The 19,869-nt window shown below is 35.8% G+C and overlaps 2 protein-coding genes across 4 annotated transcripts; one reads left to right on the top strand and one right to left on the bottom strand.

The window, feature by feature from the left end:
- Nucleotides 1-130: 130 nt before the first annotated feature.
- On the top strand, nt 131-9,984 carry PHF1 (phosphate transporter traffic facilitator1). Its single transcript, XM_088948864.1, has 10 exons — nt 131-1,311; nt 1,401-1,495; nt 2,136-2,268; nt 3,012-3,103; nt 3,748-3,847; nt 3,947-4,019; nt 4,122-4,242; nt 7,051-7,170; nt 9,315-9,385; nt 9,567-9,984. The coding sequence occupies exons 1-10, from the start codon at nt 1,138-1,140 to the stop codon at nt 9,758-9,760; spliced, it is 1,173 nt and encodes a 390-aa protein (XP_088804990.1). The 5' UTR covers nt 131-1,137; the 3' UTR covers nt 9,761-9,984.
- Nucleotides 9,985-11,636: 1,652 nt separating this feature from the next.
- On the bottom strand, nt 11,637-18,049 carry LOC148847217 (ATPase complex subunit). 3 transcript variants are annotated; one of them, XM_088948861.1, is made up of 7 exons: nt 17,717-18,049; nt 17,524-17,564; nt 17,109-17,172; nt 16,131-16,316; nt 13,542-13,613; nt 12,135-12,313; nt 11,637-12,028 (listed from the first exon to the last, which is right to left on the bottom strand). In XM_088948861.1, exons 1-7 carry the CDS (start codon nt 17,873-17,875, stop codon nt 11,932-11,934), a joined length of 798 nt encoding a protein of 265 aa, XP_088804987.1. In that variant the 5' UTR covers nt 17,876-18,049; the 3' UTR covers nt 11,637-11,931. The 3 variants fall into 3 exon arrangements, with proteins under 3 accessions (XP_088804987.1, XP_088804986.1, XP_088804988.1); XM_088948860.1 differs by having other exon boundaries at nt 11,637-12,049; nt 17,717-17,991; XM_088948862.1 differs by having other exon boundaries at nt 11,637-12,049; nt 17,109-17,177; nt 17,717-17,980.
- Nucleotides 18,050-19,869: the final 1,820 nt, after the last annotated feature.

Raw genomic sequence — 19,869 nt, 5'->3', positions numbered from 1 at the left:
TTTTGCGGTGTTTACAGTATTTCAGGTTTCTTAAAAAAGACAAATATCTAATTCCGTGTCTTAAGTTTAGCCATCCTCAATGTTCGTCCATTGTATCTTTTCTATCTGTGGGTGTTCTCTTTGTTAGCTCGTATCGGTTGGGTTGGGATTTGGGAAAGGCGGGGTACTTGATGTGATTGGTTAATCAGCCCTTTCTGTGTACAACGGTGTGATCTTTGATCTGCATCTTTGTGATTTTCTGTAGCGGCAGCAGATTGTTTTTGTTTCCGGTGAACGTGAACCAGGGAAATCCCTGGAAACCCCAAACTAGTTAAGGGAAAGGAAAAGAAATGAGAAAGAGGTGCTGCAGAAAAAAAGAAAACCCGCTTTATCTTGAATCTAAGCTTGTTCATTGGGAGAGAGATTATTATAATAAGAAAAAGGCCAAGCGCTCCTCCGTGGTGGTATAAACTATAAAGTACAAATAACGTACAAGTAGACTTTAGAGGGGAATGAAGTTCATTTCATCATCTCTCATTTGTCTATACTGGCATTCTTATTGTTTGACTTTGATCGATCTCCCCACCAACACCAAACACCAATGACCAACCCAAGCCGAAAAAACAAAAACAAAAAGCGTTATGCGTGTTCATCAACGATAATTCTGAAAGTAAATTCTTGGTCATTATTAATTAACTTATAGTGTGGAAGCAATCAAGAGAAAGGAGAAGAGGTGTCGTGGCGAGTGACGACGACCCGAAAACATCGTCTCCTTTCATTTATTTATCTATTTGATTTCAATAAAATACGGCGGTCCGGTGCCAACCCAAATGGGCAAATGGTACAATTTGGGGAATATCCCTTCCTTTCTTTCTTCTGGTTTGCTTGTTACAATCTGAAATCTGCATGTTAGATGTTACATTACATTGTTGACAAGACAATATATTAACTCTCACTCAAAAAGTCAGACTCCAAAAGAGATTAACTGGGAAACAACAAAAAAGTCGACCTTCTGTAGTTCTGTGACATTGAAACTTCTTCGTCATCCTCTTCTACATTCCCACTTTCCACCAAACTATTACAAACATCCCTTCATCGACCACAAATACAACAGAACTCTCTCTCTCTCCTCAAGGCTCAAGTAACATTTGCCCATTCATGGACGCCCCTGCATCGCATCAGGACTCCGTCACTTGCGCTTCCTGGATCCGACGGCCAGAAAACGCCCACCTCGTCGTCTTCGGTAAGCCCCGGCGTGGTCACTCTTCTCCACCTCTGCTCCACATCTTCTCTTTCGATGCCAAGACTGCCTCTCTTTCATCCTCTCCCAAGGTCCAACCTTTTCTCCCTTTCCCTCTTAGGGTTTTGCTTCTTTTATGCCTTTTTGTGAAATCCTCCTCCTCTCCTCTCTTTGTTCCTAGGCTACTCACGCGTTAGAAGAAGGCGATCCTATAAGCATTGCGGTTCACCCAAGCGGGGACGACATCGTTTGCTCCACCACCACCGCTGGCTGCAAGTTAGTTTCTTCTTGATTTTTTTTTTCTTGCTTCCTTAATTATTACTAACGACTTAATCCAAAATTTATGGAGTTACATTATGCCCCAAAGGGCCCAGGTTTAGCTCTGATCAATACAAAATACTGGCCGCCGGTTGAAGCTATTTGACACCTTTTGTATTAATTTCACCTTTTCTTTTTTTTTCTTTTTTTTTTTTTTTGTATTAATTTTACCTTTTCGGCACACGTTGATGCCACCTCTCTAATCTTAATTTGCTAGCAGTTTTCTCTTTAAAATATAAATATGCACGGTTTGACTTTTTTACTTAATTTTCTAATATTTCTGGAAACTGATTTACTGTTGAGAGCTTATTGTCAATTTGTCATAATATCGCACACCTAATAACCGCAGAGGTTGTGGTAAAAGTTCAGCTTAATCCTGCTACCTGAAATATATATCCTATTCAGTCTTCCCCTGCTCTGCTTTTCTTTGGACAATGATTGGATTGGTATTATATCATGCAAATTGTTCCAAGTGTATGGATAAATTACCTCTGTACATGTAATATTTTACTGGATTTGAACAGAGCCCTTTAGGATCAGGTTTTATTCTTTGAAATCTGAGGGGTGAAAAATATGATGTTTTGTCCGCAATTTACAGATTGTTCGAAGTGTGTGCTGGCGAAGAAAACATAAAGCTGGTGGCCAAAGATATACCACCTCTGCAAAGTGTTGGTCCTCAGACATGCTTAGCTTTCAGCCCTGATGGTTCAAGATTTGCTAGTGGTGGGGAGGTAAGTCTTCCAACTTCCAACTTCTACTTGTAATATTCTTGGTTGACACTGTTTCAATAAGACAATGATTATTTATTAGTCACCAGTACTTGAAGTTGTAGATATGCACATCTAAGTATTTTACTTTATTTTTGCATAAAATTTTGATATATTGCTACATGCTTTTATATGATCAAGGGAACATGGCACTGTTAGCCACATCCTTTTTTGATTAAATTACACATCCACAGTGAGAAGCCAAAGAAGCCACTGTTTGTAAGGATAAAGGTCAAAACATGGGAGGTGCTTTGTCTTTTAAAATATGTACTTTTTTTTCTCATAAACAGGGGTGTGCCCCCTTACTAAAAATGGGATATGCCCAAATCACACCCCTTACTTTTTTCCCTCCCTGAGCAACACTGCTTTGCCATGTTTACTTTTATCAGTTTAGATAGAAATCCACTGTTTGGTACCTTGGGTGGCATTCAGCAAACATTGGTGGAACATTTCTGTTGTTCCAAGGAGCAGGAAAGAAGTTTTTCCCTCTATTCTAGGAAAACCAGAAATGTTCTAATGGTACGTCAACAAATGAAACTCTACATCTAAATTTCCCCCTTGGTTCTTATTTATCAACTTTGTGCCTTTGAAAGGCTCTTTTTTTGTGCCCATGACTGTAAACAGTATTTTAGAGAAAGTTTGTGCACTGGATAAATTATGTCTGCATTGGTACAATTTGCTCTGACATATTTCTTTATTATCTGTAGGATGGACATCTTAGAATTTTTGAATGGCCAAGCCTGCGCATCCTTTTAGATGAGCCAAGAGCACACAAATCCTTTCAAGACATGGATTTTAGGTAGGGTTTAATACATGTCCATTCTGTTGGAATGTTAACACGCATATGTAATGTCTTTTTTTCTTATCAGTTACCAGGATGAAATTTTATTAATAATAAACAAATGTGTACAAGTTGTGCATCCCGTCAATACAAGGCAGTCCCTACTACCTCACCTTATCCCATGCATTGCAATTTAGCCCAAAACATTTGATTTCTATTAATCACTTGTTTTGCTAAGGCATCAACCAAAGAATTGGCTAATCTTTGCACCTATTGAATCTTCACTTTCAAACCATTAGTCATCCATCTAAAGTTCTAAACTTCTTGATTTCATTAATGTAGTTCCACATCACTATCTCTTCATTCAATAGCCACTCTATTACCACTTTTGAGTCACCTTCAATGATCAATTTCTTGCAACTAAGCTCTATTTCTCTCTGTACCCCTTCTTGGAGTATTAGAACACCTATTGCCCTTTTGATCTTTCGTGAAACTTTTATTGGTTCTTAGTATCAATGTGCATGCATTCAGCATTTATTACATGCAAGTGTAGAAGTGCATAAGTTTTGGCTGCATTGCCCCCTCTTCATTCATTGATTCATCTATGGTATGTATTTGAATATATAATTGCATATGCTCTAACCTGTCTTGCCATACTCCAGTTTAGACTCAGAGTTCCTTGCTTCAACATCTACTGATGGTTCTGCACGAATATGGAAAGCAAATGATGGTGTTCCTTTGACATCTCTGACTCGCAACTCGGTATGACTTGTATGGTGGTGTCATGCAGAGCAGAATTTATTATTACATTTTTATGGGCATAGAGAACATACCATTTCATTTTTTTCCTTTTATTTTCAGGATGAGAAGATTGAATGCTGTCGATTTTCCAGGGATGGGACTAAACCCTTTTTATTCTGCACTGTTCAAAAAGGTTTTCTTCTTTGTTTTTAGAAGAAAAATACTGTACATGCATTCTCTGCTTTTATCCTGTTACTTGTTCATTTCTGAACTCCACTGGTTATTGATAAAACAGGCAATAAACCAGTAACTGCAGTTTGGGATATTAGTACATGGGATAGAATTGGTCATAAGAGGCTACTTCGAAAGCCCGCTTCTGTCCTTTCAACCAGCTTGGATGGAAAATATCTTGCACTGTAAGCATAAGAAATTCACATAGAATCTCATCTAACATTTTATATAAGCTTTATAGCTGATTTTCATTGTTTATGTAGGTGTACCAGTCTGTGCAAAAGAACTGGTTGATCTAATTTTTCTATTCTGAACTTGGTCTTGTTCTCATTTCTGAAGTTATGTTGTTTGCATTCATCTATTCTTTCCAAGTCATCATGGTGCTTTTTTCTGCCCCTTTTAATATGGCTTTCCCAGAGCTTATTCTATGTTGACAGTAATGCATTGTTTGTTTCCTATATCACCGATATAGTTTTCTGGTCAAACAATAACATGTTCTAATATTAAAAAAAACTGCTAATTGTTCTAATATTAAAAAAAATAAATGATCAACAATATGTTCTAATATTGAAAAAATGACTGCTAACTGTTGTTTTTATACTATTTGATTTGAGTTCTAAATAATTACTAATTAAGCACATTTATATATCTGGATGGTTAAATTTGCATCTCTTTAGTTCATTTAAGGTAATGGTATAAAATTGTATTACTTGAAGGCAAAATGTGTATGAGGGGATGCATATACCTATAAAAGGAAAAGATATCCCTTCTATCATGCCATAGGAAGGTAAGGAGCTATGACTGTACAAAAAAAAAAAGGCCTTTTGCACATTTGGATTAACCTATCAGCAATATATTCTATGATACCCAAATACCTTTATATGTGCAGCGTACCAATATCAAATATGATACCAGGTACTGCATGGGTACTTCCAGGTGTACTCTATACATTAGCGCTTACTAAAGCATAAATGGTATGCTTTAATAATTTATAATATAAAACAATATGTATATCTTAGAAGTTTAATTGAATTTGACAAGACACAAGTTTTGAGAAATGATATTTAGCTTAAAAAACTGGATATAAACTCATAATATAAGCATTTTACGTGGGACACCCTTACCTGTATCTGTGTCCGTGACTTTAGGAAATGGAAAATCATATCTCCATTTTCTGTATCCATGTGTGTCCGTTTTATGGATTAACTATTTCATCCAATCTAAAGGTCAAAGGAGGGAGATTAAAGAAATTAATAAAACCTGGGGGAAAGTCTAGAGTCTAGACACATCAAAGTTTAAATTGTTGTTGTTACAAATATAATTTTGGGAAATGCAGGAAGATTTTAAATATTATGATATATATATATTCCCTGCTAGTTGGCTTTGGCTTCGGTTATTTTTCTTAGAAGCTCTGAGAATAGTTCCCCATTAAAGAGTCATTGAAATATGGCAATACAAAGAATACCAAATTTAATCCAATGTGTAGATTAAGGCGATAAACGACATGTGTTTTTTTTATTTTATTTTATTAATAAACATGTGTTTTTATTTCTATATTTTAATGGGATATATAATTTTCCCGCATATGCAATTTTAGTTGGATAAAAATCACTAGAAGTTTCTTCTTCTTCTTCTTCTTCTCTCTACTTTGATTTGTTGTTTTTCTTAAATTTTGAAGAGTGTTTCTCATTTTGTTTTATATTTTAATTAAAACGACTTTCTTTTTCTATCTTATATTTTGGTTTTTCCTAATAATTACTTGATAAATTTGGTGAAAATGTTTCCATGCTTGAGCTGAAATTCTGCATTTAAACTTGGACTTATTTAAGTTTGATTAGACTTCTTACTTTTGCACTCCTGGAATGTCTCTATACTGCAAAAATGGAAACATTTTGGTAGAAATCGAAAACTATGATGTTGTGATAATGTCTACTACAGTGGATAGCCGAAGATTCATGATGACAGTTGAAGTCAGCTGTCTCAATACATGCATTCTGGTTCTAGATATTTCTGGTCCTCCCAACCAGAACTATCACCACCACCACCACTTCCAAATATCTGCCTCTTTAGAAAATGGTTCCAAATAATAAACCTTTCCAAGAGGCATCCAGTTAAAGCATCCTTGAACTGTGTAATTTGGGTCATGAAAACTATGTTGGAAGCTTCTGCTGGTAATAAATCAAATTAAGTTGAGGAGCCTCAGCTTTTGAATCCAAAAGTTGATCCACTGCTTGGACATGCAGTTCCCATCAAGAGGAGAACATTTTCTACTATTGTTTACTTAATAAGAAGTTTTTAGAACTTATAAAACAAGTTGCAGGTAAGGCCTCATTTCCTGGCTTGAAGAGATTTCTAGACATCTATTTTAGAATAATATTTATTTCTCTCTGACGTGTATGCCTCTCAATAGTCAGCTGCAGGATTTCATCACCTTTTTTTTTATGTTTTCAAGTATAGGATCTACTTAACAATTGTGTTTATTAATGAGGTCTTATGTTGTAATTAATGTCATTGTCCTAAAAGTTTCCTGTCTATTTGATGATTAGAAAAGATCATGGTACAATATCACTTAAAATTTGATTAGAGTAAAAGTCCAAACAATTTCCATTTGATTTCCAACCTATGATCTTATGTGCTGAATCTCTTCTTTGTTGTATGTCAAGAATGATATTCTTTACATTTCTCGACTGATAAAAAACTATCCTTTTTAACTTGGAATTTGGAAAAATTATATATTTGTATTTATACATTTGCTTCTAGCTAAGCAAGGGGTACAAAGAACTCAATTGTAATATCTGGGTTGAGTCAGCTTTTCTATATCTATGTTTTTCTTTTTTCACAACCTCTTCTTGTATTTATGCCTATTTTTATTAATAAAATCAATTCTGTGTTGCTGATCAAAAGAAAAAAAAAAACTATACATTTGCATGCACTTGTTGAGCATTTAGCTTTTACTTTCCCTGACAAAGTGGGGCTTTTTGTAATAACCACAGGGGAAGCAGAGATGGTGACTTATGTGTAGTTGAAGTAAAGAAAATGGAGGTCTGCCACTGGAGTAAGAGGCTTCACCCTGGTTCAGGCATTTCATTGATAGAGTTTTGTCCCAGTGAAAGGTAAATCCCAGTAAATGTCCACTTCTTTTGGTAATAGAATAGTTATCAAAATGATTAGGTCATGTACCTAAAAAAAGCAAAATTTGGGCTGGGGTCTTCCACATTGATTACATCTCAAAACAAGGACAGGTCACTGGATTAATCTGCAGAAAGAAGAGCAACTGAAATTATTTATTATGATATTTCTGTAATTAAAGGACTAGTAAAATCTTTTCTTTAACAGGCTACAAATATTGAATTGAAGCTCCAGGAACAGAAATGTTGCATATTGCCATGGTGATAGAACATGGAATTTGACTCAAATTGCATTCCTTGATTCATGGTAATATATGGGGGATTTAATTGGCTACCCCCCTTCCCATTATCAGATCTGTTGTTGAATAATGGTTTCAATAAATGTAGATTTTTGCACTGTGGACTTTTGCTATAATATTCAAAGGGCATGAATCTCTAGGTGGGTCAGGAATTACAACTCTCCCTTTTCCACCTAAGAGGATCCATTCTCCCAAACCCTGCTCTCAAAAGAACAAAAAAATTCCTATTCCATTATTAATCTGATTGTAATAACTGGGTCAGAACCATAAACTGTTGCAATATCAAATGTTTTTACTCATCTTCCTTGGTTGATAATGTGTTTAATATATTGTATGGTTTTGATGGGATTTATTGAACCATGGGGCTTGCTCCCTTGTAGATCAAGATAATTTTTGTAACTCGTAGTTGTGACCCGTCTATGTACACTTGTTAACTTGTAGTTATGATGGGCCTTCACCATGGTTCAGCATGTAGCCCTTTTTTATTTGCATTGATCATGGATGAATTGGCTAAACATGTTTTTGAGGAGGTCCGATGGTGCATGTTATTTGCTGTTGACATCATTTTAATCGATGAAACCAACAAGGGATTAAATGCAAAATTAAGCTTATGGGCAAATGCCTTAGAAACAAGATATTTCAAAGTATGTAGGACTAAAACACAATATATGGCATATAAATTTAATAATAACAATAAGAATGCAAATCAGGGTACACTAGGGATTGGAGACCAAGAGATAATTCAATGCGACCATTTCTTTATCAATAACAGGAACATTTCATTAATATAAGAGGTTAAAATACAAGGGAGGGGAGATAAACTATCTTAACTCCCCAAGGGATCTGAAAAACATTCAAAAGAAAGCCACTTAAACTTTCTCTTCTCATTGCTGTAGTTCCAGAGCCCGATCTTGTCTTCCTTTAACCAGCCCACCATTATCTTAGAATCTCTTTCTTTGACCAGCTTACCGATATTCAGGCCCCTAGCTCTTTTTACCCCTTCCACCATTACCTCAGCCCTAAGGGAGTCTTCCACTCCAATTGGACCAGAAAACATGGTTTAAGAAGAGATTGGCTCAATTGACCATTTCGGTACCTTGGTTCAATAATTCATAACAAAGAAGAGATTGAAGAGGATGTTGCCCATAGACTTAGAGCAGGATGGGAAAAATGGTGAAGTGCATATGGAGTTTTATGTGATAAGCAAATACCACTTAGATTAAAAGGAAAATTCTGTAAAACAGGTGTAGGGCCAGCTGTGTTGTATGGAACAAAATGTTGGGATGTCAAGAAACATGTCCAGAGAATGAGTGTGGCAAAAATGCATATGCTGAGATGGATATGTGGAAAAATTAGAAAGGATATGATCAGAAATGAAGTCATTTGTAGGAATTTAGGAGCTCCAATAGGTGATTAAATGAGAGTAAGTAGACTAAGAAGGTTTGGTCATGTGCATAGAAGACCATCAACAGTATCTGTAAGAAGTGATTTGTTACTAGTTGAAGGGTCTAAAAGGGAAAAGGGGTAGACCAAAAAGGACATGCGCAGAAGTAGTAAGAAATTATTTAAGCTACAATTATTTAACAATGGATATGGCATTAAACAGAATGGACTGGTGAAACGGTATTCATATAGCTGACCCCATATAGTTGGGATAAGGCTTGGTGGCAATGATTATTATTTCATATTCTTTTTCTCAGTGGTATTCTCCATTACTTCTAATTTTCTCTGTTCTTTCTTTTTCTTTTTTTTTTTTAATTCTCATCTAATTGTTTTGAGATTCCAAACTCCCTATACATGATCTTCTAATGTTCCTCCATGAAATTGCAGAGTGGTAATCACCAATTCTAAGCATTGGGGAGCTGTGGTTACAAAGCTAAATGTTCCTGCAGATTGGAAAGGTCTCTCTCTCAAAGTATAATTGTTTAGATGAATATCCTCTGTTTTATGTCCTTATTGATGGTTCTTGGAAATCATGAGTTGGTGGTTTCACAAATAAGCTGTTGTGTGGACCTAAATTTTACATCATGGGGTTGCTATCTGGGCTTGTTTGATATTTGATTTTTGTTTGCTTCTGTGCAGAATGGCAAATCTATTTGCTGCTGTTGGGACTCTTTTTGTCCTCGGCTGTAGCATTCTATGTATTTTTTGAGAATTCTGATTCATTCTGGAACTTCCCCTTGAGTAGAAATCAGCCTGCTAGACCAAAGATTGAAGGTATATTTGGAGATCCTCAGTCCTCTGATGAGGGAATATTTGGACCATTGGATATGTAACTTGATTGTATAATTCTGTTAGAAATGTCCTTGAACATTTGATTGCTGCACCAAGATACGGTAGCTACGGTAGCTTTTGAGGCCAGTGTTTTTGGGATGGCAACAAAATTTTTTAAGGCATCCTCAGCCTTTAATACGGCACTGTGGCAAGATATTACTTGTATTTAAAATTTTACCAGTGTAGCCACTTGCCAGTTTTGGAGTGATGTTTGGACTTAGAGATCCATGTGCTCTTTTTAATTTTTTCTTCAAACTATTTACAGCAAGGAAGACAAAAACTCTCATCTTCCGAGTACAACTTAAACCCTCCGAATAGAGAAACAGAGAAAAGGAAACAAAAGAAACAATTAAGTTACAGCTTAGCCCAAAACACTGTTTCCCTTTCTATCCCTTGTTTAGCTAATCCATCAGCCAAAGAGTTGGTTGATCTCTTAACCCAATGCATCCTAATTTCCATCTCCCGCACCAGCCACCTGAATTTTTTCTTTTCATTTCTGTAATTTCATAAACTGCAGTTGTTTTTAATCAGCCACCCTATCACCACCTCCGAGTCCCCTTCAATTATGAGTTTTCTGACATTCAATTCTTTGGCTTTCTGAACTCCTTTCATAATTGTCAAGATCTAAGCTCTAAGGGAATCTCCCACACCAATTGGGCTTGGGAACAGGGCAGAAATGATCTCGTTCTTATCCCTAAAAACACTTCCAATCCCTGATTGTATTGGGTTCCCCCTACAACTCCAATCAAAATTTAACTTTAAGAAGCCAGCAGGTGGGTGAGTCCAAGACACCCTTATTACTGGTTTGATCTGAGTTCAGTTTGCAATTTCACCCCACTTTCTCAGCATGTCTTCCACTGTATAGTTTGTAAATAGCTCTAGTGATTTCAGCCATTGTATTGCCCTTATGTGGATTACAGCCTTCACATCTTCAGCCCCTCTCTCATTTTCTGAGAAGATCTTAGTATTTCTTTCTTCTCATAATGTCTAGTATACTGTATCCCTCAGACTTCTCCACATAGTCCTTTCCCTTCTCATGTGCCACATGAAAAAGGGGAAAATAGGCTCTGCAAGTCTGGAGGGTTCCACCTACACCCAAAGAGAGAACAAGTCCACTGCCAAATTGATTTTGCAAATTGGCAAGACACTAGTAAGTGAAAACCAGTTTCTCCATCTGCTTTGCAAAGAACACACGAATGTTACTTTTGAAACTCATCACTGCTATGAATTCTCTGTTTCACCCAACAGGAATGTTGTGGACTATGGAGTCTGATTCGTTATTAATTTACCTAGAATATGGGGTTCCATGCCCACCCAGTGTTCCTTGCAACTCGTAGATTCCAACTTTAGGCAATTTGACCACCAAGGTTAGTGCGCAGAGGGGTTTTCGGTGTATGACTAACAATCCTTTCCCTTTGGGAATCCCGGATGCGGATCGACTTTTGAAACCCAGCTGAAACATGAGATTCCATTATATCGTGGGTTTGGTGAACCCATTGAGTGACCAAATCTCACTATGGGACTATGGGTGGTGCTGTGACCCGTCATGTGGGTTCGCCTCAAAAGAAACATTTTTCTACCGCTACAAATCTAATTCATTGGATGAGTTTAACTCCGAGGTTGCCGTCGAGCTTGGAGCCTTGGATTGGAAGGTAAAACCGTAAAATGATTAATGAATGATGGTGCTGCATCCAATTCAAAATGGGAAATGAGGTAAGCCAGAGGTAACAGCCCTGTTAGAGGTGGCTGTCACCTGGAAAAGGCGAAAGTGGAATAGAGACAGTCGTCAACAGAAAAGGTAATAATGTGGTTATTGCCTAATTGGAAAACAGTGCTTTTGATGCTGAAAAAACTTTTTAAAAGTTGTAAAAAACCTTCTGGAGAGCAGCATGTAATCTTTCATTAAGTTGAAAAAAAAAAGAAAACAATTCTATAAAACTTTATAGTTTTCTTTCTCAACAAGGTAACCTCAAGACGCGAATCAAGAGAGAAACATCTTTGAGTGATCAATGACATCCCAAAAACATGAGGCAAACAATTAATTTGACCACGATCCGATCATTGACAGTCAAAAATAGGATGCTTTCTCTTATTTGAATAAGGACAAACTGCTTTTTCCTCTTCCAATTACTTAAGAGATATACTAAGCTCTGGACTATCCAAAACAGTTATCCTATTTCTCTTCTAGCAAGAGGGATGTGCATGAAAGCATAGATGCTAACTCTTCGTCTGTTGCCAACCCAAAACCTTGCCATCTAATTCTTCCAAACCTGTCCAGCAGGAAAACATACCTGAAAAGTGAATTAAAAGAAAAGCATAGTTGAGATCATATCACATTATAGAGCCTTGATAAAATTGAGAACACAGCAACCCTACCCAGTAAGAAGGTTCAATATCTTAAGGTCTTTTCTGAAATAATAATGGTCACCAAATGAATATACGATCTGTCTTTGGAGGGTGTTGATACTTTCATCGATATGAGATTTCCGCATTACCCGTAAAAGCAGCCGTTTTATCGGATTCAATGATAAGAACCAAGAGTCAATAAATGAAACCTGAAAATACAACCCAAAATGTAAATTTTGACCCAGTAATATATAGATGATGGTACCATCATTTTTCTTTTCTCTTTTTTGATCAGTGATAGTACCACCACATTTATCAGCAAGAGACAATGCCACATACCCTTGAGTACAATCCTACAGATTTCTGTACAAATTATATGTTGATAAATGATAACCAATAATTTATAAATAAAAAAGTGATAATGCAATTCCTTCATCGACTTAAATCCAGTAAAATTTAGATGCAAGGGTAACCAAATGCATTAGTATGAGACAGGACTGAAAAGTAATAAAGCAAATGCTCAGAATCACACATGATGATAGATCTTATATGGGCCATGCTAGAAGCATACAGTAAGTAGAACTGTTATTTAGTATAATCAGCTCCATTTTGAGCCTCAAACCAGTTCTATCATCTCTTTCATTAAAAAAATAAAATAAAATTTATCATCTGATCTATCTGTGTGCCTTTTATTTAACACCACCTCTCATAACGATACCGGTGTTTCATCTTCACTTCTCATTTCTAAGATATTAGTTTTAGTGTTTCTATCATCTGATCTTCTACAATAGCTCCAATAATAGCAAATATTCTTTAATAGAAGCAGGAAGATTCATATGATTGGTACATGAGAAGTTTTCTTATAAAAAAAATCATGCATGAATAGTTTTTCCAGTGCAAAAATAGTAGTTTAGAATTTAGCTAGTACCACCCATTTCAACCAGAATATACCAGAGTACATGCACTGTTTCTCTCTTGCACTGTTGAACATGAATTTTGCATGTGCCACTCAAGGGAGCATGATCAATACAATTTTGTAATTATTTGTAATCTTTATTGAATAATTATGTTCACATGCAGGCTTTTAAAATGTAAATCAATTCAGCATGTATTAGGCCAGTTTTGATAACACAGAGGCTATATTCTTAATCACAATTAAAATGACACTCCATTTCAGAATGTTAAATGTTAGTATATAGTAACTTGTAGAGGTTCACTTGACTGTATTGAGAATTTTCATATAACAATGTAGTCAATCCCTCTAAGCATAACCATTTCCAAAAGTATTAAGCTAAGATCAACAGAATCAGAATAATCAAATCTAAAATAGTAATAGAAGTATGATGAGGACACTATTGTAGTTACCTCATATTCCTAAGCAATAATCAGTGAAGCAAAGAACTATTGCTTATATAGAAAGACACTATTGGTACTTACCTCATACATCTGGACATCTTTTGAAGCTCTAAAAGCATTCAGGAAGGGTGTACTCCAAGAATCTATCATTGCCTGTTGAAGAAATCAAACCAACAATATAGCCAGTTTCAGATTGTAGGAGAAAACTAAACATGGGCATTGAAGATTTTCTAGCCCTCTCTTCTTTCTTTGTTTTTCTTTTTTTTTTTTTTTTTTGGTATTACATAGTACTTATTAAAGGGGTGGACTCGGGGGTGGGGACAGAGCAGGGTACACATGAGGTTCACTGGCCATACCATGGAAAGCCTGCAGTTCCATGGGTTGATCCCACACCTATTTTGGAGGGACACCAAGCAACCATTTCAACTACTGAGTCATTGGCAATCTCAAAATACTTTAATAAACTCTGCTCTATTTTAGAAAATAAGTTTCACCAAGCTTACTGTTAACCTAATAGCTAATAGTGATCATGATGACAACTGCGATGGGATATTTCCACATCAAAATGCTGCAAATCTATTTCTATACTCAATTTATACTACTTGGAATCAATTACACAACCCATTAGTGCAAATAATAGGTCACTATTTCTTTCTTTCTTCCTTTTTTTTCCTCTTTTTCTGAAAGGTGAAGAAATAGATCATCATATTTTTTTCTTAAAATTAAAAGAAAGAAAAGAAAGGATGAATTGCTTTATTTGAACATAATAGGTGGCAAGCTTCATTAGGAATGAAAACACAAAGATCTCAAGTAGAATACTTTAAAACCATAAGATGCCCCTAGAATCTCAAATATTAGCTTAAGAATGAAGCTCGAACTAGATAAGGGAAATAAGTGGTCCTCCTATCGATGTTCCTATGAATGCATGATATTTGATTAAATACCATTCATAGATATAAGCGCCACACTGAAACTTTGAGAGAGAATAATTGAACAAAGATTGTGACTTGAAACAAGTGTATCAAAGAACTAATTGGGCTTTATGTCAGGGAGATCAACCATGGAAGCTATATTTCTTTTGAAACGATTGATAGAAACGTTCAAAGATAAGAAGAAAGATCTAGAAAATGCTTATGATAGAGTTCTTAGAGCGACAATATGGTAGGTCTTGGAAAAGAAAGGGGTTCAAAATAGGTATATAGACCTAATTAAGGATATGTGTGAGGGGGGCAACAACCAATGTTAGAACATCAGTGGGAGAGACTTCAGATTTTAACAGTTAATGGGTTTTCACCAAGGTTTAGCACTTAGCCCTTATCTATTAACATTGACCATAGATGAACTGACTGAACATATTTAGGGAGAAATTCCATGGTACATGTTGTTTGTGGATGACATTGTTTTAATTGATGAAACCAATGAAGGATTAAATACAAAATTAAGCTTATGGGCAAATGCCCTAGAAAGTAGAAACAAGATGTTTTAAAATAAGTAGGACTAAAACAGAGTATATGACATGTAAATTTAGTAAAGGAATGTAAATCAGGATACGCTTAGGATTGGAGACCAAGAGATAACTCAATGCGACCATTCCTAGTACTTTGGTCCAGCAATTCATAACAAGGGGGAGATTGAGGAAGATGACACCCAAGGAATTAGAGCAGGTTTGGTAAAATGGAGGGGTGTATCTGGACTTTTGTGTGATAGGAGAATAAGACTTAGATTAAAAGGAAAATTCTATAAAACATTTGTAAGGTCGGCTATGTTGTATGAATGCGGCAGAAATGCAAATATTAAGATGGATAAGTGAAAAAGCTAGAAAGAAACCATCTGTAGTAACCTAGGAGTAGCTCCAGTAAGTGATGAAATGAGAGAGAGTAGGCTAAGATGGTTAGGTCATGTGCATAGAAGACCATTAACAGCTTCAATTAGGAGAAGTGATTTGTTACAAGTGGAAGGGGCTAGAAGAACTAGGGGTAGACCAAAAAGGATATGGGTAAAAGTAATAAGAAATGATTTAAGGTCCAGAAAGCTAGGGAGATGAATATCAGAAAACTCATAATTGAAGGGGACTCGGAAGTGGTGGTAGGATGGCTGAATAAAGACAACAGTGGCTTATAGAATTACAGCAATGTGAGGAGGAAATTCAGATGGCTGGTTCGAGAAATGGAAGTTAAAATCAGTTGGGTAAAAAGATCAGCTAATTCTTTTGCGGATGGGTTAGCTAAACAAGGGGTGGAGAGGGAGTCAATGTTTTGGGCACAGTTGTAATTTTATTATTTCTATTTCTCTTCCTCTTTTTTCCTTCCTTGGGGCTCAAGCTGCAGGTGGAAGATAAGAAAGTTTGTCTTCCTATTTGTAATTATTTTTGAGATTATTTAATGAATTGTGTTATTGATCAAAAAAAAAAAAAAAGAAATGATTTAAGAACTAATAATTCAACAATGGGCATGGTTTTAAATAGAATAGAATGGCGAAACAGGACTCATGTAGCTGGCTCTATATGGTTCGGATAAGGTATAGATGATGATGATGATGATGAGATACAAGTCTTGTGCTCGAGACTCCACCTTTTGAAAAGATGTCAAACAATAAGTTTATTGTTCCAAAATCTACTATGACATACATCAGAAAGATGAAAGAAATATGAGAAAGCTAAACTTTCCTAACCTGAGAGTTTGCACGAAATGAAAGACACAGCAAGGATGCTGCGGGGACGGACAATTTTTCCTTGGCCTCATTTCCTTTAGAAACAATGGGTAGTTTAAGACTCCTACCATCTGAGGAGTCAACTTCTATTGTGGGAAACTTAACAGCTGCAACCGCTGGAATAATAATTTTATTTGCCATTGCAATCTGCAGAAATCCATAAAAAAAATTCAGAAAAAAAGCATTTGTTACAGACTAAGAAAAATTAAGGAATACAACACATAGCTGTTAGCAACGTATTGAAAATCATAATTACATCATAAATCATAGAGAAGGTTGAATCAAACTGAATCATGAATCGTATCATCTATCATAAGATTTTTCTGTTTTTTCCACAAACTTATAAAAAAAGAAATAAATGTATATACAGAAAAGTGATTTTACCATATTTTTAATCCATATCTACCATTAAAACAATGCCATTTACTACCTGTACATTAGAAGCCTAAGATGATATATCAAGTTCAACTTGAAAGTTAATTAATCCACATACAATGGCTCTTTAACCTAAATATGATGGAAAATAAACTAAATATGGGTTAAAAAGGTCCCAAAGAACCTAAATAACTGTTCTGGTGAGGATTTTAAAGCAAGAGTATCTTGAAAAATAAGTCATTAAGATTTATGAGTCAAATCATAGGATTCAAACAATTATTGTAAAGTTTTTGCAAAAAATTAAAACCCTTAGATTCATGATTCAAATTGTGAACCATATTGTAAAGCATAAGTTTTTGAAAACTATACTGTTAGCATATTCACCACATTGTAGTTCCTTTTAGAACCATTTTTTTCTTCTTTGCGGGGCACACTAAACATGAGGAGTAAAGCGTCCCCAGTAACTTTCAACATAATAATAATGACAATGATTGTGTGAAAAAATTATAGGTTTACTACATCGCTAAAAACTAAAGAACCTAAAAGAGAACTTTTTTGGCACACCTTACCACCATGTTTCTTGAGCTCAGAAATGTCAGCAAAGTATCCTCTATTCATTTCGTCTGCACTGCCCTAAAGCACAGTAACTAATTTAATTAAATTAAGTACATTAACAATGATGATGGAGAAATTTTCAGAACATATGGTTAATGGATGGAACTACAATCATGATGATTTAAGTATAGGATACACAAATTTAGAGGAAATGTAAATAATGGTTATTTAGTGCAAGATCAAAATCTTATTTTATTTATCAGATTGTGCTTCCACATGAAAAGAGATTCCAGAAAATGATTTTTCCAAGTAATCACTAAAGAATTGGTTTGTATTTCCAACCAATCTGTGTGAGGTTAATCATCAAACAACACTACGACGTCAAGCAAATAACAAAGGCATAAAATATTAAATGTGAACTTACAGCCTAGCCCGTTCTTTCTCGATGGCCGCTTTGTTGCCGATCTGCAAAAGAAAGATTCTTGCGTTTGCTTATAAATTTCAATATTGTGAAGAGAAACAAATCTTTCAATAAAACAAAAGGCTAGAGAGGATGTAAGTCAACATAGGTCAGAGAGTGTACATGGTTGATGAATGGAGAGAAAAGGAATAAAAACCTGGTAGATGTCGAGTGAGCGATAGGTGGTCTTCTGTGAAGGGAGAAACGAAATCTCTTCTTCATGCTTTCCTCTGAGGAGACTGGAAACTGCAGCCCCAGTGGCGGTGGTGTGGAGCTGATGAATCATTGTTAAACGTTTCAATTTCAACCTCAACATCTTTGATTCCGAGAGAAATGACAGTGCGAGAGCCGGCCTGCTTCTGCTTAGCCTGTGTTCTGATTCTCTCCTGGTACCAGTCTACCACACCAGAAGTCGGGATCTGCTAATAACAATCAAGGCACATCAGACTGTAGACCTGGTAATCGGGTCGCTTTCAGGTCGGCTCAAGACAAATTCGGGTTGGGTCACCAAAGGCTATACCCTAATCCTAAATTCTCGGTTAGGATTGACCCATGGGTCAACTCGGATTAACCTTAAAAAATAACTGAAATTTCAAAAAAATAAAGAAAACCATAAAAATATTTAATTAAAAATCCAAATTTAAAAGAAAAAACTTAAAATTTTAAAAATTCAAAGAATTAACAATAAAGGATAAATCTAAAGATCGAAGGCTCGGTTTGGAAGGAGTACAAATATAAATATATAGAGTGTAAAACCTTATATTTTGTATTATTTTGTATGTATTTATATTGTATATATTTATATTTATACTCGTTCCAAATTGAACCCAAAAAATTAAAATTTCTAACAATATATAAATAATTTCAATTAGACCTAATAATCAGGTCAACAGGATGACCCATGATCCAATCTTTTTTGCAGGTTGGGTCATCTCGGATTTGGATAAATAGATATGAGACCCTGACCCTATTTTTGGGTTGGGTCGAGTTGATGCCATCTTCAAGTCTATCTGGTCCAGACCGCATTGTAACAAAAAAAACTGGACCAGAAGAGCCCCCACTCTAAAAGAACCAGTCCATCGAGACACCAAGACCGGTGCTGCTGCTGTATCTGGCTCGGCCACTCGGGTTGGTGGTGGGAACCGGATTCAAATGGAACAACGACCATATTTCACCAGTAATGTTTGCTTGCAACTTTGTATTGCCCACGTGGCACATGTCATATGTTAGTTATTGTTGATTGAATCTGGCCCATGGACTATGGATCGACCGGATGCCATAATATCGGGTTTGGGTTAGGTTTATGGTTTGTCCAACGGAGTTGAGATAAGCCAAGGTTTGTTCATATAATCAAATGGTGTCAGGACACAAATGTGAGTTCGGATCTCCTACCCACTTGACAGTTGACACTACAGGTGTAGGTAGATGTTCCCAATGCACAGCTGTAATGTCATGTGGGTAGGAGATCAGAACTACTCAAATGTTTATCTATGGATTCACCGGTTTAGGCTTGACCCGGAGGCTCGACCTAAGAGAAAGTATCAATGCATACTTGTATTGTGGTGCATATGCATTTGCATGTGTGTTTCATAGGTAGGATAATCATTCCTACCCTAGCTCCGAAGGCCAAGGTCTGGCCCATAACTTTTGGGCTTGGGCCTAGGCTTGGACCGGAAATACATATTTACGATGATAATTAATGTGTATTAAGTCTGATCCAAACCGACCTAGCTCCAAATAGGATACATGGAGGCAGAAGTTTTGTTTACTTACGCTCTATTTTTGTCCGCAATGCAATATCATTTGTATTAATTCAAATGGTTGAAAGTACAAATGAGATAAAAAAATTGCAAATTCTGATCCATTTTTGCTTCAAATTTTACTTTAATTAATTTCAGATTTTATTTGGCAAAATCTGAAACAATAAATAAATTAAAATCTGCACTGAAATCATTTGCACTCCCATACTTTTGTATTAGTATAAATGAAATTGTACTGCGATCAAACGATGCTTTAATGATCCAAGGCCATGCATGGATGTATTCAGGGCCTGAATTGCAGTTGAGGCTGGCATGCAAAAGCAACTGCTGAGCACAAATATTTGCTACACTGGTTCATAGGCTGGAGGGTCTCCTAATCTTTTTGTTTTTTGTTCAAAATTTATTTATAATATCAAGAGAAGATTTATAGAAAACATCAATAAATAATAATATTAAATAATATTTACTTTGAAGGTATAATTATGAAACAATGGTAAAACTAGATTTTACCATTACATTAAGCCATTAATGGTCCATGAGACCTAGACCC

This window comes from Nelumbo lutea, chromosome 6 (assembly GCF_056320005.1).
Source record: "Nelumbo lutea isolate HS-2025 chromosome 6, American lotus-T2T, whole genome shotgun sequence".
In the NCBI taxonomy this organism is placed as follows: Eukaryota; Viridiplantae; Streptophyta; class Magnoliopsida; order Proteales; family Nelumbonaceae; genus Nelumbo; species Nelumbo lutea.
Note: the sequence above shows the minus strand (reverse complement) of the source record. Positions and strands in the feature narration are given on the sequence as shown.

What these genes read in the sequence shown, in the direction of transcription:
- LOC148847217 (XM_088948860.1), bottom strand. Translation starts at nt 17,875, where the DNA reads ATGTTGAGGTTGAAATTGAAACGTTTAACAATGATTCATCAGCTCCAC. An exon ending in GAGAAAGAACGGGCTAGGCT is followed by an intron (nt 17,173 to 17,523) that starts GTAAGTTCACAT and finishes GCTTTAGGGCAG; the next exon opens with TGCAGACGAAATGAATAGAG. An exon ending in CATTTCGTGCAAACTCTCAG is followed by an intron (nt 13,614 to 16,130) that starts GTTAGGAAAGTT and finishes TTTCTTCAACAG; the next exon opens with GCAATGATAGATTCTTGGAG.
- PHF1 (XM_088948864.1), top strand. Translation starts at nt 1,138, where the DNA reads ATGGACGCCCCTGCATCGCATCAGGACTCCGTCACTTGCGCTTCCTGG. An exon ending in CTCTTTCATCCTCTCCCAAG is followed by an intron (nt 1,312 to 1,400) that starts GTCCAACCTTTT and finishes CTTTGTTCCTAG; the next exon opens with GCTACTCACGCGTTAGAAGA. An exon ending in TGTTCCTGCAGATTGGAAAG is followed by an intron (nt 9,386 to 9,566) that starts GTCTCTCTCTCA and finishes GCTTCTGTGCAG; the next exon opens with AATGGCAAATCTATTTGCTG.